At 39.2% G+C, this 16,582-nt stretch overlaps 1 protein-coding gene across 3 annotated transcripts in view; it reads left to right on the forward strand.

Moving 5' to 3' along the window:
* The window catches only part of LOC115414923 (uncharacterized), a 20,739-nt gene continuing 4,157 nt past the window's right edge, over positions 1-16,582 (forward strand). For 2 of the 3 annotated variants that reach the window (XM_030128322.1, XM_030128396.1), the window contains exons 1-17: positions 1-101; positions 1,153-1,270; positions 2,610-2,718; positions 2,798-2,891; positions 4,941-5,091; positions 5,841-5,949; positions 6,678-6,803; positions 6,908-6,970; positions 7,056-7,175; positions 8,579-8,734; positions 9,165-9,218; positions 9,703-9,920; positions 10,006-10,085; positions 12,368-12,457; positions 12,540-12,617; positions 14,356-14,460; positions 16,225-16,330. In XM_030128322.1, the coding sequence (XP_029984182.1) occupies positions 1,162-1,270; positions 2,610-2,718; positions 2,798-2,891; positions 4,941-5,091; positions 5,841-5,949; positions 6,678-6,803; positions 6,908-6,970; positions 7,056-7,175; positions 8,579-8,734; positions 9,165-9,218; positions 9,703-9,920; positions 10,006-10,085; positions 12,368-12,457; positions 12,540-12,617; positions 14,356-14,460; positions 16,225-16,330 (1,768 nt within the window). In that variant the 5' untranslated portion in view covers positions 1-101; positions 1,153-1,161. Of the gene's footprint in view, positions 102-1,152; positions 1,354-2,609; positions 2,719-2,797; positions 2,892-4,940; positions 5,092-5,840; positions 5,950-6,677; positions 6,804-6,907; positions 6,971-7,055; positions 7,176-8,578; positions 8,735-9,164; positions 9,219-9,702; positions 9,921-10,005; positions 10,086-12,367; positions 12,458-12,539; positions 12,618-14,355; positions 14,461-16,224; positions 16,331-16,582 lie in introns of those variants that run through there. The other variant, XM_030128478.1, reaches the window with a different exon arrangement.

The following is a 16,582-nucleotide window of genomic DNA, read 5'->3' on the forward strand; positions in this document are numbered from 1 at the left end:
CTAAAATCCACGAAGAAGAGAGGAAGTAACGTAACTTCCGTTGACGGTGGCTTTTTGTACGTCCGGCGCGAAGAACTTTATTTTGGAAGAACGATAAACAGGTGAGAATAGTCTGCAAATCTAAAACAACAATTTATTAGACAACACACTGTGTTGTGAAACACCGAGATTAATGATCATTTCCTTTGGTCTTTTCTGTCCTAAACACTCTGCAGCCCTTTAACATAAACTGACGTTCGCTACTTGATGTAGAGTGTTCAGGTCAACTGACTGCAGTCACAGCCATTTTGCGACAAAAAACTTTTCTGACTCTGGTTTCTGCCAGAATCCTAGAAAGTGTTTTAAACTCCCATGGGCAGTTTGTGGAAGTGAAAAACCTTAACAAAAATGCCTTGTATTGCAGTGTCTTCTGGCATTTTAATCAGTTAACTGGTCAGCTTTCCTCTTCGTTTTTCACTGAGGTGAAGTCAGTTTTGTTTTGTTTTGTTTTTTTACTGTCGCTCGTTTTTCTCCCCTTTCGGACTAAACAACCTGACTTCACCTCAGTGTTTTCGTGTGTCTGCTTACATTTTTCCCGCTGACAATGATTTCGGTTTCATTTCCTCCATTTAACAACGGGAACATGTTGACATAGAGCAGTGTTTCTCAACTTTTTTTGAACAAATTCCCACTAATGCCCCCCCATCCCCGAAAAAAATTGCGACCGCGACGGTCCTGTTTGTGGAGGATGTAAGCCCCCCCACCTCATTATTTGCCACCTGGCGGCCCGAAAGCAAATTTGCAAGGGTGTGTGTGTGTGGGGGGGGGTGTATGTGAGTGAGTATGTGCTTCTGTTGTGTGTTGAGAGGCGAGTGATGTATAATGTTGTAATGTAAAACAGTGACTACCCTCCCCAGCCCCCCAGATTCCTCATTCCAAACGCCACCTGAAGATGTCCCATTGCTCCCGGGGGGGCGGTACCACCCCTGTTAAGAAACACTGACATAGAGGAAACAAAACTCTTAGACTGTAATTTAAAATGTTTCACCATTCCATGTAACTTTTTCTGGTCAGGATTTATTTTTGTTGTCAAAATGCAGAGTCACTATCCTGGGACATCTGATTTCTACATGGGAGTCTATTATTGTGTGTTCCTCCTCTTGTTTGTATTAGATATTCCTGATGAGTACAGCAGTGGAAAGTGGAGAAATTATCATCCTCAGTGATGATGAAGAGCCTGAAAATGAGGCCTCGGTTTTCATCGTGGAGGTGGAAGATGAGAAGAAGAATGGTAACAGCTACTTCATACATCTGCTGTTGTAATAGACCTGCACTCATGACAAACCTGGAGAAGAAAGGAAATTAAGTACAAAGGTCACAAGTTTTTGGAAATGTTCAGTGTTGAGTGAAATTAGCCATTCTGTGATCAGAATAGTGATTGAGCAACAGGTAATTAGAAGTAAGTTAGATTGGTGGGTTTAAGTCAAACATTTAGTCCAAGTGAAATAAATTACATTCATTTCATGTGGGATTTCTTCCCCAACTCCAACTCAGTTCATGAACGTAGAGAAAAACACATTGAACCTTGTGGTACACCACAGGTAATGTAAGTCATAGTTGACAAATAATTATGATGACTAAATGAGTAGGTTCTGTCTATAAGACATAATCGTTTTGTTTTTTTTGTTTTTTTTTTAATTGTCCTTGATGCCACCCCATTATTTGGTTGCACTTGGATTGAAAATAGATAAATTGCAAATCCCCCCCAATATCTGCATCTAAAAGAATCATTGGTTAGAAACAGCTGTAACTCTGCTTTTTACTAAGGGCCCGTTGATAACTTCTGCTTTTGTATACTCAGACTAGAGCAGAAGTTAATGCTGTTTGTTAATTGTTGTTAATCCTGTAACTTTACTGGACATTTAGTTTTGTAAATAGTTATTGGATGACTATCACATGATGTTGAAATGCACTTCCTTCCTCTTCTTTAGTGGATAATGCTTGCATTTCACTGTGTTTTCCTCTGACCTTTTCATGAATAACCAAAACATCTTTCATCATACAGTTCGTCTAGTCTTGATTGTATTATAAATCTCTTTAGAATATCTTATACATGTAAGTGATGCGCTTGGTTATCTGTCTCAAAATGTGTTTGTTAATCTGGTTTAAAGTTTATAAAATCTACCATTTCAGTATTTCTTGTTTTTAGAGCATCATTTATTGAATCTATTTTAATAGAATCATCTTTTGTCATATGCCTATTATAATTTTTTTCTGTAATTTTCTTGCCACTTTGATAATTTTCTTTAAAATTAATTAATGTTGAAGGGCTATTTTAAAAAACGTTCTGGGTTGTTGAGCTAGGTTGTACATCTTCAGAGGCAGTGTACTCCATGTGCAGTGCTAAGCACAGAATGTGAACATTGTTGAGGGAAAACTTATGAAGGACCATCTTCAGTGTGTTGAGGCAGACATTTAAACAGTAACCCTCAGATATTGGAAGGCAGGAGAAGGAAGAGTCCCCAGTGTTGGGATTATTCAGTTTGCATCCAATTAGCCAGACACTAAAATGCACAGATTTGTATGTGAATGATATATTTTAAATTATCCTAACATCTTCTGTGTTTCAGACTCTTTATTGTCAACCAGCGCTCTGGATGAAGACCTGGTTGTCACTTTCTCTCGTCAAGCTGATGTGCTTCCTCATGCGCGATACGACTGTCCTGTACATCCGTTCACGTAAGTGTTTGATCACACACAGTTTGGAACACTATTGTCCAGGATTTCACATCACATTTCTCTCTTCTGTTCTGCTCAGGGCTACAGATTATGAGATGAATGCTCCTGTAGAAGGAAACCAACTCATCTGCGAACAGTGTTTCTGCTACATCTGTGACAAGCCAGCATCATCAGTATGTTGAGTTTACAATAATAGAAAATCAGTGAAATACAAAAAGAGTTGGGACAGAATATTGACTTGGAAGTGTATTTATTGTATTATACAGTGAGTACGAAAAGTATTCAGACTCCTTAAATCTTTCACTGTTATATTGGAGCCATTTGTTAAAATCATTTAGGTTCTTTTTTTCCCCCATTAATGTACACACAGCACCCCATTTTGACAGAAGAAAAGAATTATAGACATTTCAGCAGATTTATTAAAAAAGAAAAACTGAAATATCACATGTTGACAAGATTTGAGATCCTTCACTCAGTATTGAGTAGAAGCCCCCTTTTGAGCTATTTCAACCTTGAGTCTTCTTGGGAATGATGCAACAATTTTTTCACACCTGGATTTGGGAATCCTCTACTATTCCTCTTTGCAGATCCCCTCCAGTTCTGTCAGGTTGGATGGTGAATGTTGGATAGCCATTTTTAGGTCTCTCCAGAGATACTCAATAGGGTTTAAGTCAGGGCTCTGGCTGGGCCATTCCAGAACAGTTAGAGTTGTTTCGAAGCCACTCCTTCATTATTTTAGCTGTGTGCTTAGGGTCATTGTTTTGTTGGAAGGTGAACCTTTGGCCCAGTCTGAGGTCCAGAGAACTCTGGAAAAGGTTTTCATCCAGGATATCTCTGTATTTGGCCGCATTCATCTTTCCTTCAACTGCAACCAGTTGCCCTGGCCCTGCAGCTGAAAAACACCCCCATAGCATGATGCTGCCCCCACCATGCTTCACTGTTGGGATTGGATTGGGCAGGTGGTGGGCAGGGCCTGGTTTTCTCCACACATACTGATTAGAATTAAGGCTCAACAGGTCTCATCAGACCAAAGAGTCTTTTTTCTCATAGTCTGGAAGTCCTTTGTGTGTTTTTTGGCCAACTCTATATGGACCTTAATGTGTATTGCACTGAGGAGAGGCTTCCTTCGGGCCACTCTGCCATAAAATCCCAACAGGAGGAGGCCTGCAGTGATGGTTGACTTTCTACAGCTTCCTCCCATCTTCCCACTGCATCAGCCACAGTGATCTTTAGGTTCTTCTTTACCTCTCTCACCAAGGCTCTTCTCCCCCATTTCCTCAGTTTGGCCAGACAGCCAGCTGTAGGAAGAGTTATGGTCGTCCCAAACGTCTTCTTTTTAAGGACTTTAGAGGCCACTGTGCCAATGAGAGTGCAGCGTCACAGAACATCAGCCAATGAGAGCGCAGTGTCACAGAATGCCAGCCAATGAGAGTGCAGCGTCACAGAACGTCAGCCAATGAGAGCGCAGTGTCACAGAATGCCAGCCAATGAGAGTGCAGCGTCACAGAACGTCAGCCAATGAGAGCGCAGTGTCACAGAATGCCAGCCAATGAGAGCGCAGCGTCACAAGATGTCAGCCAATGAGAGTGCAGCGTCACAACATGCCAGCCAATGAGAGTGCAATGTCACAGGACGCCAGCCAATGAGAGCGCAGTGTCACAGAATTCCAGCCACTGAGAGCGCAGCGTCACAAGACATCAGCCAATGAGAGTGCAGCATCACAACACGCCAGCCAATGAGAGCACATCGTCACAGAACACCAACCAGTGAGAGCGCAGCATCACAGAACGCCAGCCAATGAGAGTGCAGTGTCAGTCTTGACCTTATATGTGCAAATGTCATGACGTAATTAGTTATAGATGTAACAAATTAAGAAGGAATTAAATTGGGTTGTAGAAATCCACTTGATTTTTGCAAAAAAAGAAAAAAAGACAGCTTTGCAGCACCTGAAGGGTTCAAATTCAAACTTTTTGAACAACTATGGTCCCCAAATACACAAATATTTGTACCAAACACTAATAAAAGTGGGTTTAGCAAAATATGACCCCTTTAAATGATTTTAGCAAATGGCTGCAATATAACAGAGTGAAAAATTTAAGGGGGTCTGAATACTTTCTGTACCCAGTGTATGTAACGTGTAATATTTTGCATTACACCAGTGCTAAATATCAGTGTTTTTATTTGTCTCTTTCTCACTTTGGACTTATTTTGTGTATTTTCAGTGTGAATTGTGGTGTTACAGCGGTATGTGTCACTGCAACAGCCACAAGAAGAGTGTCTTCTGGACCAATCTCAGAAACTGCTCTCTACTTGGAGGCCTGAAGGCGTTCAACTTCACTCTGTCTGAAATAGTTCCCTGCCTCCGACAAGCAGGTACACACTCCCAGTAAATCTCTGGTAGGGCTGGATGATAAAATCACTTCAAAAACAGGATTGCAGGTAAAATTATGGTTGATAACAGTGATAGACTTTTTACATTTTTAGTCAACATGCATCAAGCAGGTGGTCAGACAGAAGAAACAAGCTAAATGCTACACCTCCAAAGCACCACATGTGGGTAGGTTTTCTGTTTGGTGAATAAATCATGGAAGGCTATGTAGCACACTGGAAGGTAAATGTTTGTATTGAAATGATACTGTGCAGAGTCTGTTTTTTGTTTTGGTCTTATTTACCAACAAGCTGCATCTGTTTCTTATCTTTATGGATGGATGGATAGATAGATCTAAACTTCAACACAGATGAGAAACAGAGGCAGGACACAAACAGAAAGGAGATTGAAAACATGTAAATTCAGAAATCTATACTAAAATGGCCACAAATGTTAAAAAAAAAAAATAGAAGCTCATATTTTTCTGCCTTTTCACTTATTTAAAACCATAATGTACTGGATCTCTAGTTTCACTGGAATGTTGAAAAATGCTCTCCAGTAATTATATTGTAAAGTTAAGCCAGCAAACCTTTTGTTTTTACCTGGCAGGTATTATCACCAGACTACTAAAGACTGGCTGCATTGATAGATTATATGTTGTGATAAATATCTGCCCAGCCCTAGTTTCTGGTTTCATGTTCAGTACTTGTTTGCTGTTTTGATCACATACTATTTAATCTGTCTTTCTCTCCAGAAAATATGCTGCAGTGCTTCAGAGCAGAACTTTCTGCTAAGTTCTCCTCCTTCTTGAATGGAAAGACAGCAAAAGAATATGGTCTGAACCAGGAGGGACGGGTGCACGAGTGAGTCTGTGATCCACCCTCTGATTCTTTACGCTATTTATGAACCAGGAATAGGAATGGGGCAAAATATCAATACTTTCTATTACTTCTTGTGATATTTTGTCAGTAGACTGGTGACGCATGTAAATATTTTTGTTATCAAACCTGTTGCAACCATGGATAGCAACATGGCAGTCAGTGTGTGTGTGGAAAAGAGGCAGAACACACAAGACACTGCCATATTTTATGCCTAATTTTGTTTAGAGTTGGGTAATGTGAACAAGGATGATTGAGTGTTATGACTTCAAGATAAAATATGATTGAAAAACAGTTTCTTTTATAAAGCTATACACCTGGAGAGGCACTTTGACAATTAATATATCGCAAGAAGTAAACAGTTTTATTTTGAATTTTTGTTGAGCACAGAAGTCTCCAGAGGAACGACTTCACTTTCATGATTCAGCCATTTTAGTATTTTCATTCGATGTATAGCCCAGCTCTCATTGCACCGCTGTATTCAAAGTCCTGCTTTTTATCCTTTGATTGTTTTTTTTTTTTTAATTGGCAATCTATAACGCAGAATCATTGTATTATGATACCATGATTATTACTGGAAACAAATTGAGTTACTGCTACATTTAGAAATGCATAGAAATTTTTTTTGTCTGTCATATTATTGAAATAAAGCGAGAGGTACAAAGAGGGTCGTGATGATCTAGCTTAAGCTTTTGTTTGTGTTTTATGTGCAGTTATACGCCCGTGTACCAGTTTGTGTCATCATTCCTAAATCAAGCGGACAAACAGGAAGCCAGAGCTGCGGCTGTCATGAGACTGGGTGCTGCTGAGGACTTTATGCGACATTTTCCAGTCCCTGGGTACAGACACTCAGAATGCAGTTCTATGTATCAGATACATAAATCCTCTTCGTCATTTTCATTTTGTTTAGTATTTTATACATGACGTTTGATGTTCTCAACAGGGATATGATCTTTCTGTCTCCTATGGGTAACACTGCTGAGGCCAAAAGGGTCTTACTACAGAGGTACACACATCCAGAACATCTTCCTGTTTTCTGTCTATAACTTAATTGTTTACCCTCTTACATTTGTGTGTTTGTGTTGTTTCAGGGTCATTTCCTCAGTTCAGAGGCAGATGGTCATGATTTTTACGCCACAATTCAACCAAAAACTGCAGGATTTTTACAAGAGAATCTCTTTCCCCCCTGAGATGAAGAACATGAAGAACAGGTGTGTTCAGATTTCCATTTGTCCTTACATAAGGTTTTAATGTCAGAGTAATATTAAAGAAAAATAAAATAGGCTAGCTGTAGCTTCATCTGATCGATCAAATGTTCTCATGCTATGTGTGAATGCACAACACATACAAATCAAGTGATGTTCATTTTTTGCATTTCAGGCAGTTGCGATTATCACATACAGTGGTGTGAAAAGGTGTTTCCCCCTTCCTGATTTCTTTTTTTCTGGCATGTTCATCACACTTAAATGTTTCAGATCATCACACAAATTTAAATATTAGACAAAAATAACATGTAAGCACAAAATGCAGTTTTTACCCCTTGGCCAAAGGGTATTGTAATCATTTTGTCGTCCATCTGTCTGTCTGTCTGGGGTGTCTGTCTGTCTGTCCATCCATTCAGTGACATAATCACATTATCTGAAGAACGGATTGATATATCTGCACCAAATTTATACTGTGGATGCATCTTGGCATGGAGCAGAAGCCTATTGAAAATAGGTGACCTTGATTAACTTGTTCAAGGTCAAAACATCTTGGTGATCCCCAAGACTTTTAGGAAAATACTCTGTGGACTGATGAGACAAAGGTTGAACTTTTTGGATGCTGTGTGTCCCATTACATCTAGCGTAATAGTAACACAGCATTTCAGACAAGGAACATCATACCATGAGTAAAATATGGTGGTGGTAGTGTGATGGTCTGGGGCTGTTTTGTTGCTTCAGGACCTGGGAGACTTGCTGTGGTAAATGGAACCATGAATTTGGCTGTCTATCAAAAAAATACAGGAGAATGTCCGGGCATCTGTTCGTGACCTCAAGCTGAAGCACACTGGGGTTGTGCAGTAGGACAATGATCTGAAACACACCAGCCAGTCCACCTCTGAATGGCTTAAGCCAAACAAAATGAGTGGCCTAGTCAGAGTCCTGACCTGAATCCAATTGAGATGCTGTGGCATGACCTTAAAAAGGCGGTTCATGCTCGAAAACCCCCCCCCAATGTGGCCAGATTGCAACAATTCTGTGAAGATGAGTGGGCCAAAATTCCTTTACGGTGCTGTGAAAGAGTCACTGCCGGTTATCGCAAACACTTTTTGCAGTTGTTGCTGCTAAGGGTGGCCCAATCAGTTATTTGGTTTAGGGGGCAGTCACTTATTCACACAGGGCCACGGAGGTTTTGAATTTTTTTTTTTTTATAAGAATAAACACCCTCAATTTAAAAACTGCATTTTGTGTTATCTTTTGTCTAATATTCAGATTTGTTTGGTCTAAAACATTTAAGTGTGACAAACATGCAAAAGAAAAGGAAATCAGGAAGGGGGCAAACACTTTTTCATGCCACTCTATGCTCATATTGCCATAATTACAGTGGTAATTCTACTCTGTTTGTACTTCAGCCTGAGTGTTCGTCCCTGGGATGACGTCCTGCTGGTGTCTGTGCTGAAAGGACAGAATGTCTCAGGTGTCCGCAAGGACAAAGGGAAGAAAGACGTCCTGAATGAACAGATGTCTGTTGTCCTGCTGAGGGCAGAGTTTCTACAGCAGCAGCGCAGGTGCAAAAAGAATGAAGGCCGTTCTATTCACATAGAGAACTGTGGCAACTACTAGATTAGTTGACTGAGAAGAGTTGAGCTGATTGAAAAAGGATCACATTTAATAATTGATTGATTATTTCACTAATTAAGTTTATGTTTTCAGCCACCCATTTTTCCTCCATTGTCTTACATGAGAGTTAAAATATGTTACATATGTTCTATTGGCTGTTGAAGTAAGATTCAGGTAGAAAATGTTTACAGTACATTTTTTGCTTTAAGAAAATAGTTAACAGAGTATTCTGTTGATGTTGCAGTACTAGTTTATATCCACTCAGTTGAGGTTAAAGGTTTTGAACTTTGGCTAAATGTAATTAGTTTTTCCTGAGTATTTCCTGAAATATGTATTTGCTCTTTTAGCCATATCACTTTATTTTACTGTTGTCTGCAGGTACAGAGAGTTGTATCGCTACCTCCGAGTCGTCCAGACCGATGATGCCAATCTGTAAGTGTCATCTGAAAAAGTGTTTATCAGTCTGACACACACACACACACACACACAAAGTAACTCCATGTTGAATAGTAATTTGAGACAGAAAGTACACAAAAAAGGTCAATTAAAAATCCTTTCCATTGGGGGTCACCAACCCTGGTCCTCGAGAACTACTATCCTGCATTTTGTAGATATTTCCCTCTTCCAGCACTCCTGACAGTCATTATTAGGCTTCTGCAGAGCTTGATGATAGGCGTATCATTTGAATCTGTTCTGTTGGAAGTGGGATACATCTAAAACATGCAGCTTAGTAGCTCTCGAGGACCAGGGTTGGTGACCCCTGCTTTACATGATATCTCTCCACCCCTCATTAATGTTACCTGATAAACACCAGATTTTTCTTCTCTCCTGAAAGGTCTGTTCTAGTTTGTGTACAGCAATGGTTTCTGGTTTAACATTGTTCTTTTATGTGAACGAGGTTTTTGGTTTCTGTTAGTTTCCAGCAGCTCCAAGACCTCATCCCGTTCTTCATGTGCATGGATGGAGACCTCACCTCAGCTCTGCATGGTTTGCTGTTGGGCCACATTTCCCGCTTCACTCCAGACCTTTTCCTTTTGTACCTCCGCATCTTCGAGACGGCATCTGCACCAATCCAGATGGTCAGTCAGCCTGCACAGCTCTGCTCTCCCCAAGCAGTTTGGAAATCGATTAAAGGTGGGACACGTAAACATTAAAGCAGCACTATTTCACCTCTAATGCTTGGAGAAAATCCTATAAAAAGTCACTTCGGTCTGTGCAGGTGCTGTACCTCTGAAGCGTGCTGATCTCGTAAGATTTGCTCTCAGGGTTCAGAGATGCAATGCTGCCGTTTTCACTGATGTAAGTCTTCAGCACATTAGTACAGATGGGTTTTGCATTTCAGTAATACTGTTGTTAAGCAACTGTGATGAATTAGCCCATTGAAATTACATGAACTAGTATTGTCATTTTAATGACTGAGTAATTGTTTGTGATGTTTCTTCTTTAGGTGTAAATGTTGAAATATTTATTGGTTTAGGATTTGGTTCTTTTTCACTGTTCAGTGGTCAAAACGAGGAGCCATAGACATCACATAGGATTGGGAAATCACAAAGCAATCTTTTCATATTATATAAACTGAACAATAGATGAATTGAGAAAATAATGTGCAGGTGGATAATAGTTGTCAGTTGTTAGTTTCAGACTTGATTTTACATTTTATATTTGGTGGTTTTAAAAGTCTGATTTGTAGGTTTAAAAGAAAAACAGAGGGATCAGACATTTAAGAGAAAGCTGTGGTGTTGGTGATTATCGGCCAGTTGTTGAAGGTTTTCCCATATATGTATTTTTTGCAGATTTTCGAAAACTAACAATCAGTCATAATAGTAGATCACCCACTGTCGTCTGTGTAGTTAAAGGTGCAGGAGACTTTTGTGACCAATTTTTCATCAGATCTGTAAAACCTCAGTCATAGCGTAAGTATCATGAATCTGTAAGTCTTTCTGTGATTACTCACCTGAATCTCTTGCGTTACGGTGAACAATTTTGAAGTGTCATCGACCATAAACAAACCATGCGTTTGCAAAAAGAGCCGGAAGGTAACTCGGGCATCTTCGGAATTTTGTCATGACGTGCATTGTGGGAAACAGAGTTTCGCGCAGCCACCTGACAGCAGCAGCTGGAACAGACACGACGCGGAAACAGCAGGAGCGCCCTCCCCTCTATGCATATTCCTCCAGCCGTTTCCGCGTTTCAGACATTTCCGTGTCGTGTTTGTTTTATCCATATAATATTATATGGTAGCACTGCCGCTGTCAGGCGGCTGTACAAACCTCCCTTTTCCACAATGCACGTTGCAACAAAATTCCAAAGATGCCCGAGTTACCTCCCGGCTCTGTTTGTAAACAAATGGTTTGTTTATGGTGGATGGCACTTCGAAATTGTTCACCGTAGTGCAAGAGATTCAGGTGAGTAATCACAGAAAGGCTTACAGATTTGTGATACTTAGGCTATAACTAAGGTTTTACAGATTTGATGAAAAATTGGTCACAAAAGCCTCCCGCACCTTTAAATTAACGCTTGAACAAAAATCTAAAAAGTAGAAAAAATGGTGGAAACATGAGCTAATTCAGTCATTGCCACTAAGGTTCAGAGAATCTTGAGCAAAAATGGTTAAAACAATCAGAGATAATTTTGTGGAAAAGGCCAACTGGTGTGCATTTCTGTGCTGCCTCATCAAGATGTAGTGTTAAAATGAAATGCTAATCACGATCAAGACATTACAGCAGTATTAACACAAATTTCAGTGTGGTAACCATTGTTCTCACTAATCCAACCTGGCACTGGTCATGGTATTTCTCTGAAAATGTCCATGTGACTGACCCAAACAGCAGCACTACAGTTTCTACTCATGTTGGTCTGAGGTCAGATTGAATGTTACAGAGACTCACTACACTCTCTAGTGGCACAAAGTGATATAACATGCATGTCAGCTGCTGTATCTCAGCAACGCAATACATTAAGTTCTTTGACGTCAACTCTAAATCTTACTTTTCACATTTTGATGAAGAAAACTGTTAAAAAATAATTGACCTCAGAATGATCCTCTGTGGATATTGAAGGGCTTTGTTAAAATTTGACTGAAAACATTTGCATTGTGCATTTTTTACACTATAATTACCGTACTTTCCGGACTATAAGCCGTACTCACCCCGTCTCCAACGTCTCACTGTCGCTTCATTGATGCCAAGCTTACATGCAGCAGCTCTATTTCCTACTTTGTCAGCCGGATCGATCATTAGGCCAGAAAACATAAATTACTCGCGTCATTTTAGAGCCGCGGGTTCACAGTGTGTGGAAAAAAGTAGCGGCTTATAGACCGGAAATTACGGTAGTCCATTTGTTTTTCAGACAGTTGGAAAATGAAGAAGGTTGTTCTTGATTTTGATACAATAATGAACTGAACTACACTTTGGTTCATGTACTTGTGACATTGAACCATTCTGACAAGTCACAGAAAAGATATGAGGTTTAGTTTGTAAAAATGTCTGATAATCCTGAATTCTGCTTACGTGTATGACAAAGATCAAACCTCTTGTTCTCACATACTGTGTATTCACATGTCTGATCTGGTTCTGATTCAGTCTCAGTGTTGGACTCATTTGCTCACAGTCGTTAACTCGCCCTGTGGATCCTCGTCCGGTCTCCCAGAACCCACCCCACAGTATCTACACGTGTGTATTCACTCTTTCCTACATCACATTTCTCAGTCACTTTTACTTGTTTTCATATTTTCGTCTCTGTCGTCACTTACAGGAATCAAAGGGGTTTGTGAATTCAATACTACTCGATCAGTCTGCGGCCAACATACAGATCCCACGATATTTTCAGGAGGTTTGTATATTTAGGTCATAGACATGGATTATTATGGGCAATACTGCGATTATGTCTAATAATCCTGATCATTTCACATAACTACTATACTCTTCCATTTAGACCTTACCAGAACAGAATTATCACATTTTATCATTTCTACATCATACACCAATTGACTTTAATTAGGACTTGGTTTTAACTTTAAATTTTTACGTTGGTTCAGGATTTCATAACAGGCTTTGCACATTTAAATCTTGTAATATTGGCCTTGTTGAATTGTCATTAACTAAAGGAAAACAGAAAAATAACATTTCACAATTCTGTGCCAACAAATCAGGGGTGTCAAAGTCATTTTAGTTCAGGGGCCACTTTCACCCCAATATGACCTCAAATGGGCCAGACCAGTAAAATAATAACAGTGAAAAAAGTACAATTACATTATGATAATGTTTACGTCTATAGAGTTTCCTTAAAAATCTGAATAACATGAACAAATTCAAATGTCTTAAGAATAAGAATAATTTGAAAATATTCTGCCTCAGTTTATCATTTATACTTGTACATTGCAGCGAACGGATCACAGTGGAACTACAAATACACAAAACATTTAGTAACAGGCAGAATATTGGTAAAATTGCAGTTAGTTCTCTTAAGACATTTCAGGTTGTTCATATTTGTTTATGTTATTCACATTTTTCTATAAGGATAATTTGTTAATGTAACATTTTCATGGAATTTTACTTTTTTACACCAAAACAAAGACAAAATTTGCGATTGTCATCATTTATAGGTTATTTCATTTTACTGGTCTGACCCATTTGAAATCTAATTGGTCTGCATGTGTCTATGTGGAACCTGAATTAAAATGATTTTTACACCAGTGCTTGTTAATATCTGCGGTGTAATTTTGGCATTTCACAAATTCATCCCATGGGCCAGATTGGACCCTTTGGTGGGCCAGATTTGACCCCTGGGCCACATGTTTGACACCTGTGCAATAAATGGTTCCTCTTCATGAAGCATAATTATTCACATTATGTGAAATAATTAAGCTCTTAATAGACAAACAGTTGTGGCAGCAATTTATCAGACTGTACAATAATGTCAGTTCCAATTATATGACGGCTGATCATCAGCTCAAATCTTAATATTGTGACCTAATTGGTAGTTTATCAAAGAATATGCACAATGTACTTATTTAGAAATGTAAGGTCAAACTTTGAATCTACAACCATACATCCCCTAAGAACAGAAAAAATATAACAGTTTATTTTTTTCCATTTCTGCATCTAGATCACTCCAAATCCTCTTAGATCTGTACCTTTAGCTTGCATCCTTTTGTGCTTATAGAATTACACAGGCTGATACTGTTTTTATAGTTAATTGTGTAGCTTCAGATAAAAAGAAGCTAAAATCCAGTGGGACTTGCCATGTTGTCCATGTAATTCAATTTGCATTTGGAATCTGAGCAGTAGAGTCGCTGGGGTGACAGCTGCACCTGCCGGACAACTGATTGGTTTTCACACCATGTATCTGACAGATTCAAGGCTATGACTGGTCGTTACAGCTGTCAATCAAATGTCGAATATGAAGTGAAAAAACAAATGGATCAGAAAAATGACAAGATGTGTTTGTTTGCAGTTTGAAAGTCTCTCTGAAGTGTTTTCACATTTGTCTGTCTAAACAGTCTGTGGAAACACTCAGACCTGTTGATGTTCCAGGTACACAGTCACTGTTCACTGGTGTGTTTGTGCAGGTGTATCCAGATCAGGCCTTGTTGCTGCTGGTGACAGGGGCGTTGTACTTGAGAATCCTTAACGCTGCTTTGATTCCAGTGCTCCCTGTGCTCAACACTTTTAAGGTATTGTTCTTTCTCATTCATCTTGTTCACACTGCAGGTAAAAGTGGCTCAAATCTGACTTTTTGCCCATATGTGACTCATATTTGATTTATTTATTTTATTTTTTCAAATTAGGTGAGGTTACTTTCATATCTGGTCCTAAATCTGATTCATATCTGAGTTGTTTTTTTTTTTTTTTTTGCAATGCTACTTCAATCTGAATGGTCATGTCACATTTCATCCGACTTTACGTCACTGAAAAACATGACAGGCTTTACAGTTCTGCAATGGTGGAAGCATATTTGCTTCCATAAACGGCGTCCTGTGTGTGATGTCACATCTTCTTCTGCACATGTGGGTCACTTCAGGACGGTAGACTGTTCACACACGAGTCTGACAGCATGGCATTTGAATTATAATGTGAATAACTACGCAAAAAAAATCAGATTTCAGCAAAAAATCTGAATTGAGCATTAAGGTTTGCAGTGTGAACGTAGCATTAGATGAAAGGTATGAGCATTTGTACTTGAATCTTCAGATTTCATGTTTTGCATCATTATATTCTTAAAGTACTTTTTGGGGAAGGTCTTGATGACTTTGTATTTTTATAGAATTAAATTTGTGCCAGTTTCTTGAGCGAGCAATGATAGATTCTGAGCACACAATTAGAGATTTTGAGCACATAAAAATATATTTTGCGAGCACATCAATTATATTTCAAAAAGAAATCACGTTTGAGCAAACAAAAATTGATATTGTGCTCATAAATGCGTTTGCATGTTAGTTTTACTCATAACGTTCTCTCACAAATTCTTTCCATGGCGCACAAACAGACCGCTGCGCTCGCTCACTTTCCCCTTCCCTCTCTCGCTCAACCTCCCTCTCCCTGCGCGCTCAGGTTGTCATGTCTGCACGCTCAACTTGACACACACGTTACAATTGTGCCACAAAACCAACCAATCGGAGAGCTTGCAGAAGTACACTCTGATTGGCTGTTCGCTCTCCAATTAGCTCGCTAATTACATTTACCCGAAAAAAAAGCGCTCGATGAGACAGACACGGGTTGGAAGAGGAGGAATTGATTCAACACAAACTTCGGTCAGTATTTATTATTATTATGATTATTGTCTCGGGTAAATGTAACTAGCGAGCTAATTGGAGAGCGAACAGCCAATCAGAGTGTACTTCCGCAAGCTCTCCGATTGGTTGGTTTTGTGGCACAATTGTAACGTGTGTGTCAAGTTGAGCGTGCAGACATGACAACCTGAGCGCTCAGGGAGAGGGAGGTTGAGCGAGAGAGGGAAGGGGAAAGTGAGCGAGTGCAGCGGTCTGTTTGTGCGCCATGGAAAGAATTTGTGAGAGAACATTTTGAGTAAAACTAACATGCAAACGCATTTATGGAGCACAATATCAATTTTTGTTTGCTCAAGCATAATTTCTTTTTGAAATATAATTGATGTGCTCGCGAAATACATTTTTATGTGCTCAAAATCTCTAATTGTGTGCTCAGAATCTATCATTGCTCGCTCAAGAAACTGGCACAAATATAATTCCATATATTTTACCCACTTGAGGAAAAAATGTAAAGGTTCACAGCTCTGAAAAGATGGAACACAGGTCTGGTTTTACTACTTGACATATTTTTCCAGCCTGAGTATCTGAGTACACTTCTGTTATAAATGAACTATATTTAATCTCAGCTGCTACTGTTATTTGCTATGCTTTTTGACATTCTGTCAGGAGGAGTACAGAATCTCAAAAGCTTGTACTACATTTGTCTTCCAGAATAATGGGTGGGCTCTCCGGTGGTTGTGGGAGAGTCTGTCCTCCACTTCAGATCGCTTCAACTCCTTCTTACAGGAGATCACACAGGAAGTGGAAAACACAACAGGTCTGGATTATATTTACATGCATGTCTTCATGAAGTGTTAGTAACTTATTGGGTTCAGTCCAAACTCATTTGACTGGTGAATTATCAAAAAAATAGTACCAAAAGGATCACCACTTAGGATTAATAATTTATTTGATTTATTTAAATTTAGTTTTTATTGAAGCATAAAAGACTCAACATCTTCCAGTCACATTAATCTGTTACATATTCCTCACTGTGTACATATTTAAAAACACATTTTCCATCAAACGA

This window comes from Sphaeramia orbicularis, chromosome 1, assembly GCF_902148855.1.
Source record: "Sphaeramia orbicularis chromosome 1, fSphaOr1.1, whole genome shotgun sequence".
Taxonomy (NCBI): Eukaryota; Metazoa; Chordata; class Actinopteri; order Kurtiformes; family Apogonidae; genus Sphaeramia; species Sphaeramia orbicularis.